The 21,131-nt window shown below is 36.8% G+C and overlaps 1 protein-coding gene across 3 annotated transcripts in view; it reads left to right on the top strand.

Moving 5' to 3' along the window:
* The window catches only part of SCAMP1 (secretory carrier membrane protein 1), a 38,494-nt gene that overhangs the window by 12,638 nt on the left and 4,725 nt on the right, over positions 1-21,131 (top strand). For 2 of the 3 annotated variants that reach the window (XM_035553554.2, XM_035553553.2), the window contains exons 2-8: positions 3,094-3,171; positions 11,957-12,055; positions 12,321-12,432; positions 15,699-15,827; positions 17,142-17,301; positions 18,919-19,020; positions 20,550-20,667. In XM_035553554.2, the coding sequence (XP_035409447.1) occupies positions 3,094-3,171; positions 11,957-12,055; positions 12,321-12,432; positions 15,699-15,827; positions 17,142-17,301; positions 18,919-19,020; positions 20,550-20,667 (798 nt within the window). Of the gene's footprint in view, positions 1-3,093; positions 3,172-3,194; positions 3,214-11,956; positions 12,056-12,320; positions 12,433-15,698; positions 15,828-17,141; positions 17,302-18,918; positions 19,021-20,549; positions 20,668-21,131 lie in introns of those variants that run through there. The other variant, XM_050716394.1, reaches the window with a different exon arrangement.

The following is a 21,131-nucleotide window of genomic DNA, read 5'->3' as shown; positions in this document are numbered from 1 at the left end:
GATACACCATCACAGTAAGGTGAAAGTTTTCAGATGTATAAAACTTTTTACAGTCCTGTGTTTTGAATTATGCAATTGTCTTATTTGTGTTAACTTTGTTTTAAGAAATTTATCTTTACTGATCTTATACTAGCAACTCTAGTAAATTAGTGCCCAATTCAAGTGTCAGATTTCATTCTTTCTCTTATTTATTATGATCTTTTAATTGAATGTTTCAAATGATTTGTAGTCAAATTTAAAGAGCAAATGTCCCCCCCCCCAGCTTTCTCTTATTTCTATTGTTCATCTGCACAATATTTTATGCCAGTCCTTCAATAAAGTATATGTGACAAGAAGATACTCCATCAGTCTATGTAAAACCTCATGAGGTTTTAGTTTAACCAGTGCATTCAAGTCTAGGATGGAAATGGAAAATATGGCTGACTTGTTGGGGAGACTGTCACCAAGGTTGCTTTGTTGAAATCACTAACTATTGTGTAAGTCAAATGCAGGGAAGCTGATTTTTAAATGCATTTAACTTTGCTTTGTATTCATTTAAGGAGAGGTTGATTTGTGTTCAGTCACTTTTAAAATACTGCTTTCCAGCTAAATGTGTGCTTTAGCCAAAAATGCTAGCATTTTACATAAGCAGAAAGGCTAGTTTTTATGTGTACATATGCACATGAATACAATTAAAATATGCAACAAAGTTTTTAGATTTTTGAAGCAATGTTCTCCTGGCCTCGAGCATTTTAATAGCTGAAGTTTTTAAATTGCCTTACATTTTAATAAATTTGTGGCTACAGCTTGTGAAATATTTGCTCTCCTTTGCTGTATTTGGTATCATGGCATTCTGGAGACATGGTGGGAATGCCCCCATGACTGGAGTGTTGTAAGAGAAGGATACAGGCTCTTTAGGAAGGACAGCTAGGGGAGAGGAGGAGGGGGGCTGTGTCAATGAGAAGCTGGAGTGCTGGGGATGGATGAGGAGCTAACAGAGCTTGTGGGTCAGCATTACAGGGAGGGCAGGGACAGGGGACGTTGTAGTGGGGGTCTGCTACAGGCCACCTGACCAGGAAGAACAAGCAGGTGAGGCCCTCTATAGACACACAGCAGCAGCCTCACATTCACAAGCCCTGGTTTTTATGGAGGACTTCAACCACCCTGATAGTTGTTGGAGGAGCAGCACAGCAGGGCATAGGCAATCCAGGAGGTTCCTGTTGCACTGTCATCAGTGCAATTCTAGGAGGTCCTGCATTGCACTGATGACAACTTCCTTCTTCAAGCGATAGAGGAGCCAACAAGGAGAGGTGCTGTGCTGGACCTCCTTCTCACCAACAGGGAGGGGCTGGTGGGGAATGTGAAACTCAAGGGCAGCCTTGGCTGCAGTGACCATAACATGGTGCATTTCAGGATCCTGAGGGCAGCAAGCAGGGAGCACAGTCAACTAGATTTTGGCCTCTTCAGGCATCTTCTTGGTAGAGTACCATGGGACAAAGCCCTGGAGAGAAGAGGGGCCCAAGAAAGCTGGCTAATATTCAAGGATCACCGCCTGCAAACTCAGGAGTGATGCATCCCAACAAAGAGGAAGTTGGACAAAAATACTAGGAGGCCTGCATGGGTGAACAAGGAGCTCCTAGCCAAACTCAGAAAAAAAGGAGGCCTAAAGAGGGTGGAAGTGAAGACAGATAGCCTGGGAGGAGTACAGAGGTTGTTCGGGTAGCCAGGAATCAGGTTAGGAAAGCCAAAGCCCTTTTAGAATTAAATTTGGCCAGGAATACCAAGGGCAACACCAAAGGCTTCTGTATGTACATCAGTGATAAAAGGAAGACTAGGGAAGTTGTGGGCCCTCTCTGGAAGAAAAGGGGAGACCTGGCTATCCAGGATATGGAGAAGGCTGAGGTACTCAGTGACTCTTTTTGCCTCAGTCTTCACCAGCAAGAGCACGAGCCACACAAGACTGGGAGAATGAAGAACTGCCCAGTGTAGGAGAAAATCAGGTTCAAGACCATCTCAGGAACCTGAAGGTGCACAAGTTCATGGGACCTGATCAGATGCATCTCTGGATCCTGGATGAGCTGGCGGATGTAGTTGCTAAGTCACTGGCCATCATGTTGGAGAAGTTGTGGCAGACCTGTGAAGTTCCCGGACTTCACATAGGAAGACTATGGAAATCATGAAAATATTTATCTGTATATGTTATAAATAAGTAAATAGTGTATCTAAAGCTATTCTGTGTATTTTCTATACATGTGAAATATTACACACTTTTCTATATTTCTATGAACAGAAATGTAACTAACCCTATAGACTAAGTTGATTTCATAAATAATAAAAAAAAAATCCCTCTGTTCATTCATTCTTCTGTTCTGAAGATACAGAAAACCTTAAGCTGAACCACAGAAATTACGTATGTGGAACCAGGCACCATATGGAATAAGTGCAATTTTTATTCATATGAAATTTGTCTGTTCTATGATAGCAGGTACTTCTACAGAACCAAGACTACCTGCTTCTACCACAGAAATGTTTAACTCCTGAAGTTGCTTAGTCCAGCTAAACCTTAGAGTGTTCCTTCTTGTATAGTTCATTGGAGGAAAAAAATGTACATTCTTCTTAATTTTACCAGTTTAGGTAGAAGCTCAACCAGAGGTACTTTTTGGCATTGTGGGGCATTGTTTCCTCGGCTTCACTTTTTGAAATGCTTTCCCTATTCACAAAGGTTTTCGAGGGACTTCTGGGTAGGGAATACCAAAAGTTAAAGCAAGTTCTTTCTTCTGTAGTGGTCTTTGTTGGGTGTATAGTTGTGAAGAACAGTGGTCAAAATAGCAGCATACAGTTTTTTTTCCCTTCTCTGTTGAGAACTTTCTTCCTTATAAATGTATAATAGATGGAGTTTGTGTGTTAATCTAGACTTTTAAGAAGCTTGGGGTGGAATGATGCCATTTCAGGCACAGAGGAAGAGGTGGATATTTACAGACTTTCTTGATGAAACAAACTTTTTTTTTTTTAAGATTAAAGCAAAAGCTGAGTTTTCTATGGTATAATGATTTCAGCGTTGGCTGCTTGCTTATATACATGTCCATACATTTATGGAACTGTTTTCTCTTCTAGGATCCTTCTGTTACACAAGTCACAAGAAATGTTCCCCCAGGACTAGATGAGTACAATCCTTTCTCTGATTCAAGAACAGTAAGCATATTTATTTCTTAAGTATGCTGTTAAACTTTTTAGGTAAGATTTGTTGGGTATTGTTTTCAGAGTTTGGAACTGACTTTGTAAAATACGTGAAGGGTTAGCTAGAGATAATGGAAAATCTGTAAGGACAGATATTCCCCAAGAGCATTCAGAGGATTCTGTAGATTTACTGACTTAAGTGAACTTTGATCTCGTAAAGAACCTCCCTCTTCCTAAAAGGGGGCTAAAACAAAATTGTATTTTTCCCCTATTCAGTAAGACTTTTGGTAGTCTGTACTTTATGCTTTTCTGAGTTTTATAGCATGTGAGTGTGGCACACCAAGGAAGTATCTTGGTTTTGATTTCCATTTGACTAAAAGTTCTGTTCAGAGTAAGAAAAACATTACTTTAAGTAACAGTTCAGGGACTATGAATAGTCATATTGTACTAAAAGGAGTAATTTGTTGTAGAAACACAGTTGGCTTTTGCTTCTGATTTGTATATTTTTTATTTACTTTGTGTTCATTTTTGCTCTTGGGGGAAAAATACGAAGAATGAAATGGAAAATTTGTGCTGTAACACTTCTCAGTGGTTACTTTTGATAGTGAAGGTCTTGTGCAAGATCTGCAAAATCTATGGATGAGTACTGTCTGTCCATATAACTTCCAGCAGTCAAATACTGTATTTTTCAAACATATGCTTATGCTTCCTATGGCAGATATTGAATGTGCTGATAGTGAATGTTTCTATTTAAGTCTTTGCAGTGCTGTGGTATGGCTTCATATACCGTTATAGTTCCTTACTGGAAGCACCCTTTTTTCAGGCATGTCTTGGATCAGCTCTTAAAGGCAGCATATTTACAACAAGCAGCAATATTAAATAAGTCCAGATTTTTTTCTCCTAACTCACAATATCACAATTTGTATTATTTTTTTAGCTTGAAAATTTTCAAAATTGCTTTGAACAGACCGTAAGTCATAAAGACAGTACATTTTGTTTAAAAAAATTATAGAGATGCTTGGACTTGGTTTATTGTTTATGTTTTTCAACATGTGGCTGTGTGGGAAAAGGAAAACTGAAGTATATGGTTGAGGTCATCTGACTTCAGACAGTCAGCAGTACATGTAAAAAATTCTAATGGCTCATTACAGATGTCACTCAAATGAAAAATTGGAAGTATGGAAGGGAAATCTTGAAGTCAGTGTTCAGATACAGTAACTATGTGCTACATTCATGTCAATAATCCGAGATGTTACCAAACTTATTTAAACTGTCTGTTGAATGAGCAGCTCGCTTTCTGCAAAGAAAGAAGAGTTTTTAGCAGATTTTCTTGTGCAGGGCTTTTCAGTGAAGTGTATATTCAACTATGAGTGCAGTAGTAATCATGTCTTTAGATGATCCTTCCCTTACCTTCCTTTCTGTTTCTTGTAATTATTTATTCCAAAGTTGTAAGCATTTGCATGAATGATTTTTGATAGCTGAGGATATGCTTATAACACCATGATGGTCACCTGTCTTCTCTTACCACCTTTGTGTACAAGAGAAGGGCATACAGTGCATGTATAAATGCATGTAACTGGGATAGGAGAAGAGACAGTGGAAGTGAATGCCTCTAAAGATCAGATGAACAGAAGTAGGAAAGCAGTGTTTGTGAATGCTAGACTTGAAGGATTATGATGCCTGTTAGAGTAGGGTTAGAAACTGCTCTAAGCAGCACTCAAAACACACAGTAGGAACATCCAGACAGTTTCTGGGGGCTTTGATTTGCTGCTGTGCCATGTTCTATCTTTGCTGCAAAGATTATCCATCTTAAGCAGTTTTATGAGGGTAATCCCGATTCTAATTTTTGAAAATCATGGTGGCACTTGTGAAAAGTGCCTAAGAAAGGACTTAGGTTGGTAGTAGCAAAACATGCCCCGTAGATTTCTGTGCTCTTTAATTTGAGAATCACTGGCTCGCGTGAGTTGAAATGATATTTATGTTTCAGTGTAAGTAACAATGCACAGTTCAAGCTTTTAGGGAAGCTGAGAATGGTATGCTGCAGCTATAAACCCAAAATTTTCTGTATATCTTAGCTAGTGGTAAGATGGTGTCTTACTGTATAACACTAACACAGTATTTATTACTCTTACTCTCCCTTCCCTCCAAAGTCAAGTTAATAAAACATGGTGGATGGTACACATTTCTCCATTGCAAATGCAAACATAAATATGGATTTTTTTTTTTGTTGTTGTTGCTGTTTTTCCTGTGAGAAAGTGACTCAAAATTCTGAATACTGACACTGGCAATATTAGCTCAGTTGCATTCTCCCTTTGCCAAGGGAGGTGCTTGCTATCAATCCTTTCTTGGTTATCAAGATAGGACAGGAAAAAAAAATCAGAATTTCTTTTTCTTTTTTTTTTTTCCAGCTTGTAAGTGCCTTTCCCTTTTCTCTGTCAACTCACATCCTTTAAGCCCGAAGGGGGAAATTTAGAAGGAAAATAATACTTCAGCGATAATGAGGAAAGTGAGTTGGCATAGATTTTAAGTCTCAAGTGTCACCTACTTGATATCTGACATGAGAAATCTGGAGTTTTTTTTTTGTTCTCTTATCAAATTTCAAATCCCATCTTATTTCTGATTGTTAAATCAAACAATTTTAAATGAATAATGTAAATGTCATATTAAATATCTTGCATCTTCAGTCTCTAGCAGTCACCATGGAGAGGACTTTTTGTCTTTTGTTATGTTTCTGAAAACAAGGAACAGAGGAAGTTTGGCAATTATTATTTCTGCTTTATCATTTAATGAAACTACTGTTAAAGAGAAGCTTTTTTTTTTTTTTTTACTGTTAAAAGAGGCTTTTAATCCCTTCTTGCTTCTACAAGTTTTGCTGGTGCATGTTGAACTTGTACCTTGAGCTTTGTGTGCATATAACATGCATGGACACGTTAATGCATGTAACGTGCACTTTCAAATTGATGTATTAAAAAATTGACAAAAAATCATTAGACATGTTTTTCTATTTTTTGATTATTAATTAGAGGCATATTTTTCAGTAAATTCCAGTATAGCTCCCCTTCTTCTGTCTTGCATCTGGACAGTGAATTTGTGTATAATGTTTGTATGAAATTTGAATGTAAAAACAGATTGATCATTTACATAGTTACACCTGATTTCTTTTCAAAGCCTCCTCCCTCACCTCCCCTCTAACTCTCCCCCACTGGTAAGTACACTACTTCATGCGTCCGAGGAGATCTGTTCACGAGAATGTCTTTGGCAATTATCTTTGGCCAGCCTCTTCCCTTCAAAGGAAAGGTTATATTGATTTCCTTCTTTGTCCATTACAGCTTTGACAGCAAAGCGGTGAAATAAAAAGATCTGTGCAAGAAGCCCCATTTGGGATAGGGACGGAAAGGGGTGCTGTACAGCGGGGCTGGTTGAATTTCAGGGTATTAGTACCTTGTAGCCTCTGGCTGCGAGGGTCAAAGACCATGGATCTGTGAAGTAGGATCTCTAATAATGGTTTACTCAGTTCCCCTGAACAGTTTTCAGTTGTGTATGATGTTAAGATGTGATAGTATCCAGTGATGTCCAGAGGTCACAGAATCATTAAGGTTGGAGAAGACCTCTGAGATCATACAGTCCAACCTTTAACCTAGTTCTGACAAGTCCCTCACTAAACCATACTACTAAGTTCTACATCTACACATTCCTTGAAGATCTCCAGGGACAGCCTATTCCAATGCCTCACAACCCTTTTAGTAAAGACATGTCTCCTAATATCCAATCTAAACCCTCCCTGGTACAACTTGAGGCCATTTGCCTTTGTCTTATTACTTGGTGCATGGGAGAAGAGCCTGATCCCCACCTCAGTACACCCTCCTCTAAGGTAGTTTTAAAGTACAATAAGGTCTCCCCTGAGCCGCCTTTTATCCAGGCTAAACAACCCCAGCTCCCTCAGCTGCTCCTCATAAGACGTGTTTTCTAGACCCTTCACCAGCTTCCTTGCCCTAAGTCATTGCAGCTCTTGCAATACAAGTCTGAGTAATTAGTATTACACCCTTACAAAAGACAATTGCTGATCATGTGTCTTTTTGCTAATGTCTCCTCAATCTTACCCACATTTTAAGTCAGTCAGGTATCTCTCTCCTCTACCCAAATCCCCAGTAATACTTGAATGAATAATCAATAGCATTTGGACAAGTATGACAAAATAAGTGCCAAGTTGTAGGTTGCAAGAAACCTCTGGAGGTCATTTTCTTCACCCCCCTGTTCAAAGCGAGCCACTATATCACATTGCTCAGCATCTTACGCTGCTGAGTTTTGAATGAATCCAAGGATCAGTGGCCTTACTTGGCAGCGTGTTCCAGTGTTTGACAGTTCTTACAGTGATTTTTATCTATAATATCTAATCCGTTTGTTTAGTTCTAACAAGTAACATCCCGTGTATTAAAAGTAACAACAATCCCAACAAGGCCCCGTGTATGCTGATCAATAAGTGCATCTGTTTCATTTCTTAAGCGTAGTAAATTATATCTTAATTAGGGCAGAATTCTTGAGCATGGGCTCGATACGCCAGTAAGCCAGACTTTGCTGCTTTAAGCACAAGTTTACTTAGCATGTGCTAAGTTTTGTTTTCAAGTTTTCGTTACACTTGATGTGGGGCAAAGTCTTCCAGGCTCCAGATGGATGGATTGCACTGTTAGATTTGAGAGGGGGAAGTAAGAGATGTAGAATCATCACAGAATGGTTTGGTTTGGAAGGGACCTCAAAGATCACCCAGTTCCAATCCCCTGCCATGGGCAGGGACACCTCCCACCAGGCCAGGTTCCCCAAAGCCCCATCCAGCCTGGCCTTGAACACCTCCAGGGATGAAGCATCTAAAACCTGTCTGGGCAGCCTATGCCAGGGCCTCACCACCCTCCAAGTGAAGAATTTCCTCTTAACATCTAATTTGAATCCCCCCTCTTTTAGTTTAAAGCCATTCCCCCTTGTCCTATCCCTACGCTCCCTGACAGAGTCCCTCCCCAGCTTTCCGGCAGGCCCCCTTTTAGGTACTGAAAGGCCGCAGTGAGGTCTCCCCAGAGCCTTCTCTTCTCCAGGCTGAACAGCCCCAACTCCCTCAGCCTGTCCTCATAGGAGAGGTGCTCCAGCACTCTTGATCATCTTTGTGGCCCTCCTCTGGACCTGTTTTAACAGGTCCTTGTTCTTGTGCTGGGAGCCCCAAGAGCTGAACACAGTGCTCCAGGTGGAGTCTTGTGAATCTTTTACAGCAGTGCTTTGCTATTTTAGACAATTTTTCAAGGCAACAACTTGTAAATACTTCACCACATGAGACTGTAAAAGAACCTACTGTAAGCTAGCTAACACTCCAATAAGGATTTTGATTGGAATTGGTTTTGGACCTTTTTTATGAAGTTAGCTTAATTCTTAATTGAGCTTACTTCAGAGATAGTAATTAGTGCAACCCTGTATTTATTCTGTATTTGGAAATTAATGCAAAATGAACTTGCAGAATTCTGCTGTGTAGTGCCTTTTTAATAACTGTATAAAGAACTTTCTAGTTTACTATTTTAAACAAAATAGTAATTCACTAATAAATGATTGTTTCTCTGACTTTTTTGAGTATGTTTTAATTGAATTTATGAAACAACACTCTTTTGAGGACCCTGTTTGTATTAAGGCTTACTGTGCCTATTCTGTCTTCTCTCTTCTTCTTGCTTGTTTGTCCTGTGAGAAATAAAGTTGTGTTTTTGTAATAGAAGGTGTTTTTGCAGAGGAAAATTCCACTAACCTTGCATATTCAAAAGTGATTGTGCAGGCCGGACAGTAGCATAGCAGTGAGGAGTACATTAAGCAGGTAAGGGGAAGGTCCCACTGTCCCAAAATAAGGAGGATAGCTAAGAAAAACAGGACAAGCAGTGTGAAATCAGTAAAAACAAAAATCACAGGCCCTCTAGCCACAACAGAAGAAGAAGAAAAAAAAAAGGAAAAGGAGAAACTAACGGTAGGTCAAATAGTACATATATCGTATAGCTATAAGCGTCGAGGAGTTTGTGAACCTGTAGTACTCAGCCAGTGAGGAGACAGGAAGAATCAAGCATCAGGTAATAGAGAATATAAGGTTATGATGTACTTTTGCTGGGTGCTGCTGCTTGCAGGACGCCTGCCTTTGCAATTGTGAATAAAATAGCTTCACAGAAGACCCTGTCTGAAAAAATTATTGAGATTTTTCTCACAGTCATGTATGCATTTTATTAATCTGCTGTTTTGCTAGTGATTGCTGAATATTAGGAAATATATTTGGAAGACAAAATAAATTATTTGTGGCTTAATGAAGAAGTTAACTGTTTTCCAGAAAAATCTTACAGTAAACAACATTTTTCCTTTCTTTTTCTTTCCTGTACCCTTTAATTACTATGTATGTCAGTGCAATAATAAACTTGTTTGCTAGCGGGACTTCTACTTGAGTCCATGCAGTTCTCCAGATATGCAGTACCATGCTAGAGCTTGAAGATGTACCTTCTTTACTTTAAGGACTTCTTGCTTCTAGGAAAGTCTGGAACTGCGCAACTATGTTTCCTTTTCTACGGCTGTACCATGATTTTCCAGGGCAAACTTCTGTTTGTTTTATCTGAGGCAGCTGTGGGGCTTTTTTCACTGCTTCTTAGCTTAGATTGGAAGTATAAAAATGGGTTCTTCGGTTCGGTAGGAAAACTTAGGGTTTAAAATGCTGTAAATGAAATGGTTGAATGGTGTAGTTGTACCTTCTGTAGCTCAAAAATAACTACCTAGGAGAGTGTGTAGCCATTTAGATTCCACATAAGAAGAGACTTTTTGCTTTTTTTTTTCCTCTTGAGTTCTTAGCAGATGGGGGCAGCCTGTCAATACACTCATCTGACAGAGCCATGCATCTCATCACTGCAGCTTCTGTTAAATCCTTTCTTAACTATTTTTCTGTGTAATTTCATGCTACCCCATCTGTGCATGCTGCGTACCAGCAGCTGGAGAGACTAGAGTGGATTAGGTGCCAGTATCTGTCTGTGGTCATACCCTAGGTAGTAGTGGTCTGCCTGAGAGAGGAGGAATGGCACGCGACTGCGTGTACCAGTGTTTTATGTGAGTTCTGGCAGTGTTCTGTGGGGGCAGTAGTTAAGGCAGTGCCCTGCCTGTGGCAGCTTGTGTAGCTGGCCGTGTTAGCGTCCTTCTGTGGACACAGGGATATGTGTTTAACCTTGCTATGATCCAGACATGGAAACAGAAAAGCAGTAGCTGCATTCATCAGCCTTGGACAGAGAGCCTTCAGAGTGTCAAGGTGCACAGGGCTGGGCTCCAGCAGTAGGAAATGTCCCCAGGAGGAGCGGGAGTCCCCAGTCTCAAGAGTCTGCTGAGGTGGTAGCTTTTATAACAGCCCCAAACAACTGTTGTCCCACAGCCCCTCTTGACTTTCCTAGAATTCCAGAATGCATACTCCAGCTCCAAGCTACTGTTTCAGTCTCATTTCTTCCATGGAGCACATGCTGTTACGTAGGGACTGGATTTTTTTCACATGCAGTCAAGCAGGTGCATGCATAGTCATGACTATGTGCAACAAGTCAAGCACTGTATAGATGACAGCATATAGTGGAGCCTAACAAAAGCAGAAATCTGAATCTGAAGAATCTTCTATGTAATCGGTTCCTCATATTAATGTGGTATATATGTTGTTGACTGGCATCTTTAATTATGTGTCTTTAATGAGTGTTACAATTGGTTCCTCTATTTATAAGCATATATACATGCTCCAATCATTAGCAGCACTTCAGGCTGTTTTGACAAAGTATCGTAAAAGGATAAATATCTTTGAATTCATTGTTCAAATATTTTCTGGTCTGCCCATTCACTTTTAAACACTATTACATGTGTCTGTGGAAGGCTGCTGGGCTCTTACTGGAGACTGTAGGCAGTCATGCTCCTTAGTCTAGCAAGCATCTGCTTATTGGTTAAGTTATGCTTTCAAAACTGTTGTTACTTCAGCCACAGAGCTACAATAATCAGACTTTTTTTTTTTTTTTGGTTTGGCCTATGTTGCATAATGTATGCAGTTTTTGTTCATTAGCTTTTTGTTATTCTGGAGCAGGATTTTTAAGTATCTTATGTTTGAAGATGATGAGACTTGATCTACTTGATGTAGAGAAAATTGGAGGAGATGACAAACAGGATTAAGCAGGACAAGAAACAAACAAAAAAGACCCTCAAAAACTTTCTTGTAAGCTGCTTTTTATAGGTAACGACCAGTGACCAAATCGGCACAGGTACTTGAAACTAGATACTACAGTAACTACTGGTGGAATAGTTAAGCAATAGATTGAGTCCTGAATTTGAAAACTGAATATGGTACATTGCTTCTCTGGTTAACCAGGTGATTTAAGCCTTAGTAGAAAGCACTGGAAGACATTACTAATAGATGACATTGTTTGAGAATATGAGTAGGTCGTATGAGAATTGAGGTAAATCGTACAATTCTCTTAAAAAATAACTGCCCTCACCCATATTCATGTCTGAACAAAATTAAAATTTTATTTACTTTGTAGTGATCCATAAAATTCCATGTGTGTTTATGGCAAGCAGTGCCCTGCAAAAACAGCTAAGCAGAATGCTGCACCGTGGAATATTACCTTCTTTTTCCTAAAGTTATAAGTATCACAGGTAGCACATCAGATTTTCAGTTTATCAGTAACACTTCCTTTAAAACAACTGGATCAGTTCCTACAGACTTAATGAAAACCTATTTATTATAATAGGAGACTGTTTCCCTATAATTATCTCATTTTCTTAGGCTCCTCCAGGAAATGTGAAAATGCCTAATGTACCCAGTACTCAGCCAGCAATAATGAAACCAACAGAAGAACCACCTGCTTACACGCAAATTGCAAAGGTATGTCTATAACTTTCAGGTACTGGATTCCATTTAATTATAGTTATATAAATGTCCTTCTGGAATAATGTCTTTTATAAATAAGCATTGCTTCCTACTGATTTATGGAAATTAATACTGCTTGTAAATTATTTAATGTTTTCATGAAGTACCAAGTCAGTCTTCATCCATAACTGGAAATTCTTAATTATATGAGATAGACGTGGAATATTTAGAGTCCTTTTTCTTTTTTTTAACAATACCTAACAATGCCTGTTTTGTTCAGGAGCATGCCTTGGCCCAGGCAGAACTGCTAAAGCGTCAAGAAGAACTGGAAAGAAAAGCAGCTGAACTGGATCGGAGGGAAAGGGAAATGCAGAGTCTCAATCAGCAGGGGGGTATGCTTGAAAAAAATACTTTTTTAACTTGCAGAATTTAACTTCCTAGAAACTGTTTTTGTTTTACAGTTACATTGCTAAACAGAACAAAAAGGTTTTTTATAATCTCTTGAGGAAAAGAAAATTTATCTCATTTGGAACAGTGCATGCAGTCAATAAAAATTGGCTTGTCCTGTGCAGATTTTCAGAGCAGCAGTTTTAAATGTGGCCTTTGTTACATGTTACTCTCTCCTATCAGTTATTTTTATTTTCAGGTAATATCCAGGTAACTGTTGAATAACGTGGAGAGTTTTGAGGAAAAAATAAAATAACTTCATAAGTAGCATGTCTCTGATTTGTCTTCTGTCATTATGTATAGCTGTACAAGAACTTTGATTTTTTTGTAATGTTTTCTTAACTGTTGCTGTGTTGCAGACGTAATATTCCATGCAAATAGCAAAAAGAGTGTTATTAATTTCTGCTATGACACTTAGAACCTATAATCAAGATCAGCATCTCATTCTACTACAAATTTTAACTGTGCTATTTAATACAAACAGTTTTTATACTGCACTTTCACAAATGAGAAGATACACTTACTCTTAGCTGAAGATACTATGCCGGAAGAGCATATTATGTGAATATTCCCTTTGAAAAGGAAGAACTTCAGAATGAAATTAGAAAAAGACTGCAAAACACTGTGTGCAAGGTTGACTTTGTGTGGTCTTTTCACTTGTATCTAGAATTCTGACCATTGTATTTCAACATCATTTCCTGGTGTTTTTTTCTTTTCTCCTCTTGAAATTGAACATACAGTAGTAGAATTCCCAACTGCATAATTGCTTAGAAAATTCCCTGAGAATTTGAGTTACTACCATGTCATATGCTAGGGTCTGGGAATGGGGAACTGGTGTTCTTAGGAACAGAATTACAGTCCCTTTATTAAACCATTTTTAATTTTCTCAGTATTTATTCTTTTCAATATTTTCATTAAATCTCTGTACCTTTCCTCCAACATAATGATTTTTTTGGTAATTTTTTCATTTCCTTCTCCATATATTGCCCTTCACCTGGTATCAGTAACTTGCATTGATGATATGGAGTGATTACTTATCTGTTCCAGGCTTTAGTAACAGTTCTGTTCCTTTCATCTATATCTTAGGCAATATAATACCCTGTCCATGTTTCAGAATATTCTTTAAATGGTATTTACTGTGTTACTAAGTTCCAGTTGTTAAGATCAAAGTTCTTGAAGAAAGTGTGAAGAATCTAAAGGATTCTTTAGTAAGGCTGAACAGAAATGAGAGATCTCTTAAAACTTTAAAGAATTTGTTAGGTTTTTATTAAATGATTGTGTAAAAATTGCTGCAAATCAGCAATTGTATGTCATGACTGAAGAGAAGAATACTCTTTTCCTTTTGATAGTTTATTTCTTTTGCACAGTCATTGAAACTCCTTTGGAAACACTGTAGAGGTGTCTTGATTGCAGGTCAGGGTATTTGCAGTAGTACTGTATTCAATTTAAAATGGTGGCTGCATATAGGATCGTAGAATATCCCAAGTTGAAAGGGACCCACAAGGATCATTGAGTCCAGCTCTAACATCTAGGACACTGTCTTCACGTACGATCGACTACAGTGCAATAAAGCTTAAAACTGGTAGGTCTGTTCAGCTCCACGCCTGGGCAGCATTGTACGTGAGCTGGTTAAAATGTACTGCTTCCTGTTTCAGCTAGTTCATTTGGGCATATCTGAAAAATCCATTTTTCTGCATGAAGCTAGTTTGGAGGTGTCTGCATTCATGCTGTAGGCAGGTCATCGAAGTTTTGTTACTAGCCCTTGAGGTGGTAACGTGTTAAAAGAAATAACTCTGAGCTGGGTCTTCGCTTATCTTGGAAAATGAGTATCTAAAGATTGTAATACCTAAGGTATCAAGCCATCTTATCAAGCTGTCTCTCAGTCTTTGTTGAAATTTTTGAAACCTTTGCCACTGAGGTGGAAAAGAACATTAAACGCTATTCTTAATAACTCAAATTATATAACGTATCTGAATTTTTTTATGACTCTGTCTTGAAACTTTTAGTCCTGACAGAAATAACTATAAATTGCAGAATAAAGATCTGAATTGTTATCAGATATCTTTCATACAAGAAATTCCAGAGTAGTTTTTAATATGGATGGGCATATTAATTGATTACCTTTCATAGGCTTCCTCTGAAAATCCTCAGCTCTTAAAGGCTAGGTAAAAAAATCTTCAGTGGAAGAGACAGTAAACTCAACGGGTACTCACTGTTTTGGACCTTTTTGGACAGAACTGTCAGCTTCATCTTGTCTTGAGTGAGGGGAAAAAATAATAATACAAATATGTAAGATGTGCAAGTCTTCTGCTTTTTTAGCGGGCAAACTGCTAGGAAAGCTATGGCTAAAATAGAAATTGCAAGCAAAACCTTGTCAGAATTTCAAGTAAAGGGTCCTTTCGGTTAGTCTTTAGTTTAGTTTTGGAATATAGTGATTAATGTATCTATTGAATCCAGAATTTGAAGTGCTTTGTTAAGTTACCTTACCTGAATCTCTGAGTCTGTGCATAGTAGAACGTATCTACTCACCCTAGCCTGTGAGTACATATCTACACACCCTAGCACAGTGTGCTGTCTGATACTGTGTTGTCTTTTGTTGTGTCCTTACTCAGTCTGAAAACTTGATATCCATACATATTGGTGCTGTAGGACATACTGTACTGTAGTCAAGAACATTTAAATAGCTGCCTTTCTTCATGTTTACAGGCTTTGAAGCAAAGCTTTATCTGTAAACTATATTGGGAAGTAGTTAAAAGTGTTAGAGATACACCAGTGTGAGAAATATCAGGATTCTGAGAATTAAGAATGTCATTTGTTCCCTAGTCTGTGTGTTCAACAGAGTGAGTGTGTATGGTGGGACTTAGGGAAATGTGCATTTAAATGTCAAGGAACTCTGAAAAATTGTTTTTCTGCCCAAATCTGTGTGTTTTCTTAAGGTTTCTCTTTTCTTATTACTTTGTAGGAACTATCAGATACCTGCTTAGTGCTTTACAAGGATGCTTTCCTTGATCTGGCTGTATTTTGTCATATTTTATTTCTGAAATTTGTGTGAGGACTGCTGATAAAACTCTCTGAGTTCTGCTAGCTCAAGCTGTCTATATGCGTGTGGAACACTTGTGCATAAAACAATTTGAACAAGTCCAAACGTGTATCATTTTCTAGTATACAGAAATAAAAGCTGTATTATAAGGCTTTTTTTTCTGATTTGCAGGTAGAAAAAATAACTGGCCACCTCTTCCTGAGAATTTTCCAGTGGGCCCATGTTTCTACCAGGACTTTTCTGTAGACATCCCTGTAGAATTCCAGAAGACAGTAAAGATTATGTACTATTTGTGGATGTGTAAGTATTTTTTTTAAAAGAAAAAACAAATTGCCAATTCAAACTTGAATTTGGGTTACTTTGGGTTTTGCAGCATCTATAATGAGATACATTTTTACAATCCAGAAATTAAACATTTAAGTGAAATCTTTTTGTTAGCTTTGATTTTAAAAGTATTGATTTTTTTCATAGAAACTAATGTGGGAAAAAAAAGAGGAAGGATTACCCTAAAGCAGTTTGTTCATGGTATATTGCTTTTTTCTGTTTTAAATATCAGTGTTGTTGTAAAACAAGATTTGACCATTTATTACCTTAGAAATAATTATACTGTTTTAAAAATCAGTTTATATGTTAAGAAATACAGTTCATGATTAGTGTTAATAATAGACTTGTGAGTTTGAAAAGAGTAATACCCATTTGCTTTAATATGCATAGTTTTAGTTTAGTATAGTTTTAGTTTGTAATATGAACTTAATATCACTTTAGTCTATTTAAAAAAAGTAGTGTAAGTAAATTAGCTGAAGAATCAGTCCATGTTACAGCTATCCTTTTTGCACCAAACATGCCCAGAAGAATGTTCGTGGGGTTAATTTTGCTCTCATTCAGGTGCTGTGTTGTTGTTGGAGAAATGCTGAATGAATCAAATTTGCAAATGACATCACATTTGTTTTGCCTGTCTCGTCCAGTGTGATAAGAGCCTAATAAGTACTCTCAGACTGAGGAAATTCCAAAGATTTTGGTGCTCTGATGCCATTAGTATATTTTTTATTATAATAAGGGGATGTAGAATTCACAGAGTGTTTGGTTAAAAGATTTTTTAAGTTCCTTTCAAATTAGAGCATGTACAGAGCTAAATTTTGTTTGAATTTATATCATTTATAAGCTTTTCTCTTAAACATGATAATACAGTAGATTCATATTGTAATATTAAAATTGATAGTCTGCATTTATAGAGAAAGTAAACAAACAGCATATTAAAAAAGTGCAAATATCTGTATCTAGTAGCTACTGTGGAAGTGTCAATTACTGCAGCAATGGAAAGGTCTTTTTTCATCCTTTTAATATTTTAAATTAATTTTTATGACAGTTTTTTCTTCACCATATACCTGATAATAATTGATTTTTATTGTTCAGTATTTTCACTTGGGAATATTGGCTTGGAAAGCCGGAAGACTGTATAAAAATGAGCTTATTGCAGAGAAAGGCTATTAATTATTGTCAGCATGTTTACATTGTACTTAAAAATGCTCTGTTTAGGTATTACTATAACAGTTATAATAATTCCTTATATTAACATAATTAAATTAAGACTTACTTTGTTTTTTTCTTCTACAGTCCACACAGTGACACTGTTTCTTAATATCTTCGGATGTTTGGCCTGGTTTTACGTTGATGCTACACGGGGAGTTGATTTTGGATTGAGTATCCTCTGGTTCTTGCTTTTTACACCTTGTTCTTTTGTCTGCTGGTACAGACCACTTTATGGAGCCTTCAGGTAACAAGTTTACTGTGACTTAGGATATTTTAAAAATATATTACACTTGTTGAAATGCATTAACATTCCAGAATTTTTGTAATTATTAGACAGCGATTATTTAGAACTATCATGGAATATCGTTTAAAGTATTGACAGTTTTTTACCATTAAAATAGTATTTGTAGTAAATTAACTTTATTGGGGGCTGATAACAATTTTAAGGAAAATTCGCATTATATTCCTATCCCTTTGTACAAAGAATCTGAGCAGGCTAATAGTTAAGGGTATCTTAAATCTTTGGCTTCCTGAATTAAATTCATAAAACTCTGTTTAAAAATGTCAGAGTGTTAAGTGAACTGCAATGTCTGCAATTGCCATAGACCTAGATTCTTGAGTAGAGCATACAATAATCAAATTCATTTTTTTTTCAGTTTTTAGCAGTCTGTATTTGGCAGAGTTGTATTTTTTTCACATTAGCTTGTGCAAATGGAAGTTAAACTATATGATTTGATTCTTACACGGTTATGACTATATGACTCTTACATCCATATATGATACAATTCTTATATCCTTAAGGCTTAAAAACAAGATGAGCAATGTGGGTGAGAACTGTGATCAACTGAAAATACAGAGAATATTTCAAGTGATAGTTTTCATTAACGGGTTATAAATCTGATATGATCTCTCATAGCAGGTTTTTTTGGTTTGTCTTGATTTTTATAAATCATTATTATTCCTGATTTGCTGGAGGAGTTCAGAATGTCACATTACTTTTCAGAATTTTAGATTTTGCGAATCCATATTCTTAGTGAATATTGGTTGGTTGGAAAAGGAAATCTACTACTTGCATTTTCAACTTTCTTTCAGTCGCTCAGCAGAAAATGAAATAATTATTGAACCGAACTAGTTAAGTAAATAGAAATGAAAATAAATTCCCTTCTGCGAGAAGTGCTACCACTAGCAAAATCTGGTTCCATGTTCTTAGTCAGTTACTAAACTAAGTGATTTTTACGTTCTTTAGGACTTTGGTAGGACGCATATCATGTGATCATTAGTTTTTGAGTTCTGTGAGGTTTTCCCTGTTTATTTATATTTCTGTTTTTGACAGGCTTTTAACACTTCCAGTCTTTCAAGTTGGCACTTAAGTAATTGAAATAGCAAGCGTATTTTGTGTATTTTGCTTTTAAACAGCAGTATTGTGATCTCCATTATGTTTCAGGAATTCCATATTAGATTTTATTTCCTTTTACAAGTAAAATATTTTCTTCCCATAGTGCCAGTGCTGTAAATTTCAGTCTGAAAGTGGAGTAGACTTCTATTCTTCATTCACTGTAGCAAAACTGATATGTTTAGTCTAAGAGGCCCTGCTGTGTGCTGAACAAAACACTGAGTAATAGTATCATAATGTTATTCTCACCTCTGTTAGAGAAGAAGGCAAAGATATTACATCAAAGAAGTAGAAGCAACTGTAAATAAACACTCCAAAACCACAGAATTACTGCTTGACAGTTGAAGATATCATCAAAAAATGAGAATACTTTTCCTCTATTTAATGCAGTTTTTTATATTGGTACAACAGCATTTGTTAAGTCATTCATTTCCTGGCTACTTTTAATCTTTTATTCCCCTCTTTCAGGAGTGACAGTTCGTTCAGATTCTTTGTGTTCTTCTTTGTATATATCTGTCAGTTTGCTGTACATGTACTTCAAGCTGCAGGATTTCAAAGATGGGGAAACTGGTAAGTATTGTGTTTTCTGTAGCCTTGTATATTGTCTGTAAGACAAACATATTTGATATAGCAACTGCAATGTGTTTTTTCAAAATACATATATATATATATTTGTTTTCACTGAAATCGTTTATTTTAGCACCCAAAAAGGCATTTTTAAAGTGCTCTTAACTAGCAAAAAAAGGTGAAAGTGTGTGAAGTACTGCTGTTATTAGGCTGGTCAAAATTTTATTGTTCAGTGTAAGCCACCCTGGACTACTCTTTTATCTCCTCTGTTTTAGCGGTGTGTAGAGATGTTATGTGATCTATTTTTAGAACTTAAAAAAAGAAAAACTTAGAGAAAATGAGAGTAATTTAGACATAATATAATAGTATGCTATTTGTCTGGTGTTTGGGATATTCAGTTATTTGTAATTATATTAATATACTTCCTGCTTGCTAATGAAATTTTCAGCTAAAATTTGAAGAATGAGTCAACATTGTATTCAGGTGAATATTATTTGAAAAGCTTGTTTGTCTGAATCAGCTCATAATTGTTGATTTTTCTTTTTTGCTGCTTGTAAGTATATAGCATTTACGTGAAGCTTTTATGTATATATAGCTTTTATTTTAAGCTTCAGGGTGTAATATTTAGATTTTACATGGAAAAGCTGTTAGGAATCATACCGTTCTTGGAGGAAAAAAAAATAAATAACCAAACAAAATAGAATTAACTAAAAGCATGGTTACAGTAGCCGGATGAGATGATATGGAGAACTATGACTGGCAGTACTGGATCTGGGTAATGACCTTTCTCTGTATCAGTGACATTTTGCTGCAAAATTCCAAACATTTGTACAGCAGACAAAACATTATTGTTTTAGAACTAGAGTATAAGGAAAACCTTTTTTTCACTACTTTTGCTCTCAAATCCAGTGTTTTCCTTTTTCACTGATACCTTGATTGACATGGGGGAAAAAAACAGTAATTTTAGAGGGACAGCTTTCCACACATGTAGAATGTGCTTTTAACAATACTTGGCATGTGGTTGTGAAAAGTATCCAGATCATCAGAAGATGTTAATTACAGTTTGAATTTTGGAGATTTGTGGTGAAGTCCAGTTAGACATCAGAGATATCAAAGCAATTTGAAGCAGATAGAGGAAATTTTTAAGGTCTTTGGGTTTACAGAATATTTTTGCTCTTTTCATTGGAAGAATCTTTCCTGTCTTGATGTTTTATTTTTCATAAGACAACCTGTTTTTGTGGTTTCAAATTTGATACTGTACTTCGGTGGTGTTTCAGTTTCAAAAAAATGGAGAGATGTCAAAAGATACAGTGATCTTGTAGTAGGTTAATCTGATGCTCTCCTTTTTACTTTCAAAAAATTATTACATTAATCCCAATCAACAAACCCATCGCTGTGTGGATACAGTTAAATGGGTATTCCCACACGGAAGCTGTGTGTGTATGACATGTTTTTGTGTTATTTCTAAAGAAGAAATAGAGAAGTGTGCTTATGCTGTGCAAAGTAAAGTTTTTATTTTCTCCTTTCTTCAGTGGATGGATTTCATCTCTTACTGGTCTTAATAAAAGTATCCCAGTTGGCATTATGATGATAATCATAGCTGCACTTTTCACAGCATCTGCTGTGATCTCATTAGTTATGTTTAAAAAGGTAAGTTACTTATTCCACTCTTCTCTTTCTATGTTTGGTATAGATTTTGTTTTCCTGCTTGGCAGAGGTATGCTCTCACAAAGTAATGGGCATGACATGATACTCTTAGGGTCTGCCTTACATATTAACATTTGTGCTTCTATAGTACTTTTTTTTTTCTTGAACTGTTATTCAAGTTACATTCAGCTGTTTTTACAATGCACTTATTTTCTGCAAACTGAGATGGGGAAGGGTAAGTCCAAATAAGTTGGGAGGTAAGCCTACAGTGAGTGGGATAAGTGAATTCACTCACACTAAGGTTGTAGCTGTAGATACGAGGTTGCAGTTTTCAAATCTGTGGTGGTTCATTCATCAGTCTGAGTGAAGTACAGTGTGACTCAAATGACTGCTAAGTTTTGGTTGTTAGAACCATTGCCATTGTTCTATTTTAATCATTGATTAAAATCAATAAAAGATGGCGATGC

Source organism: Cygnus atratus, chromosome Z, assembly GCF_013377495.2.
Source record: "Cygnus atratus isolate AKBS03 ecotype Queensland, Australia chromosome Z, CAtr_DNAZoo_HiC_assembly, whole genome shotgun sequence".
NCBI lineage: Eukaryota > Metazoa > Chordata > Aves > Anseriformes > Anatidae > Cygnus > Cygnus atratus.
This window is presented reverse-complemented; position numbering and strand designations above follow the sequence as displayed.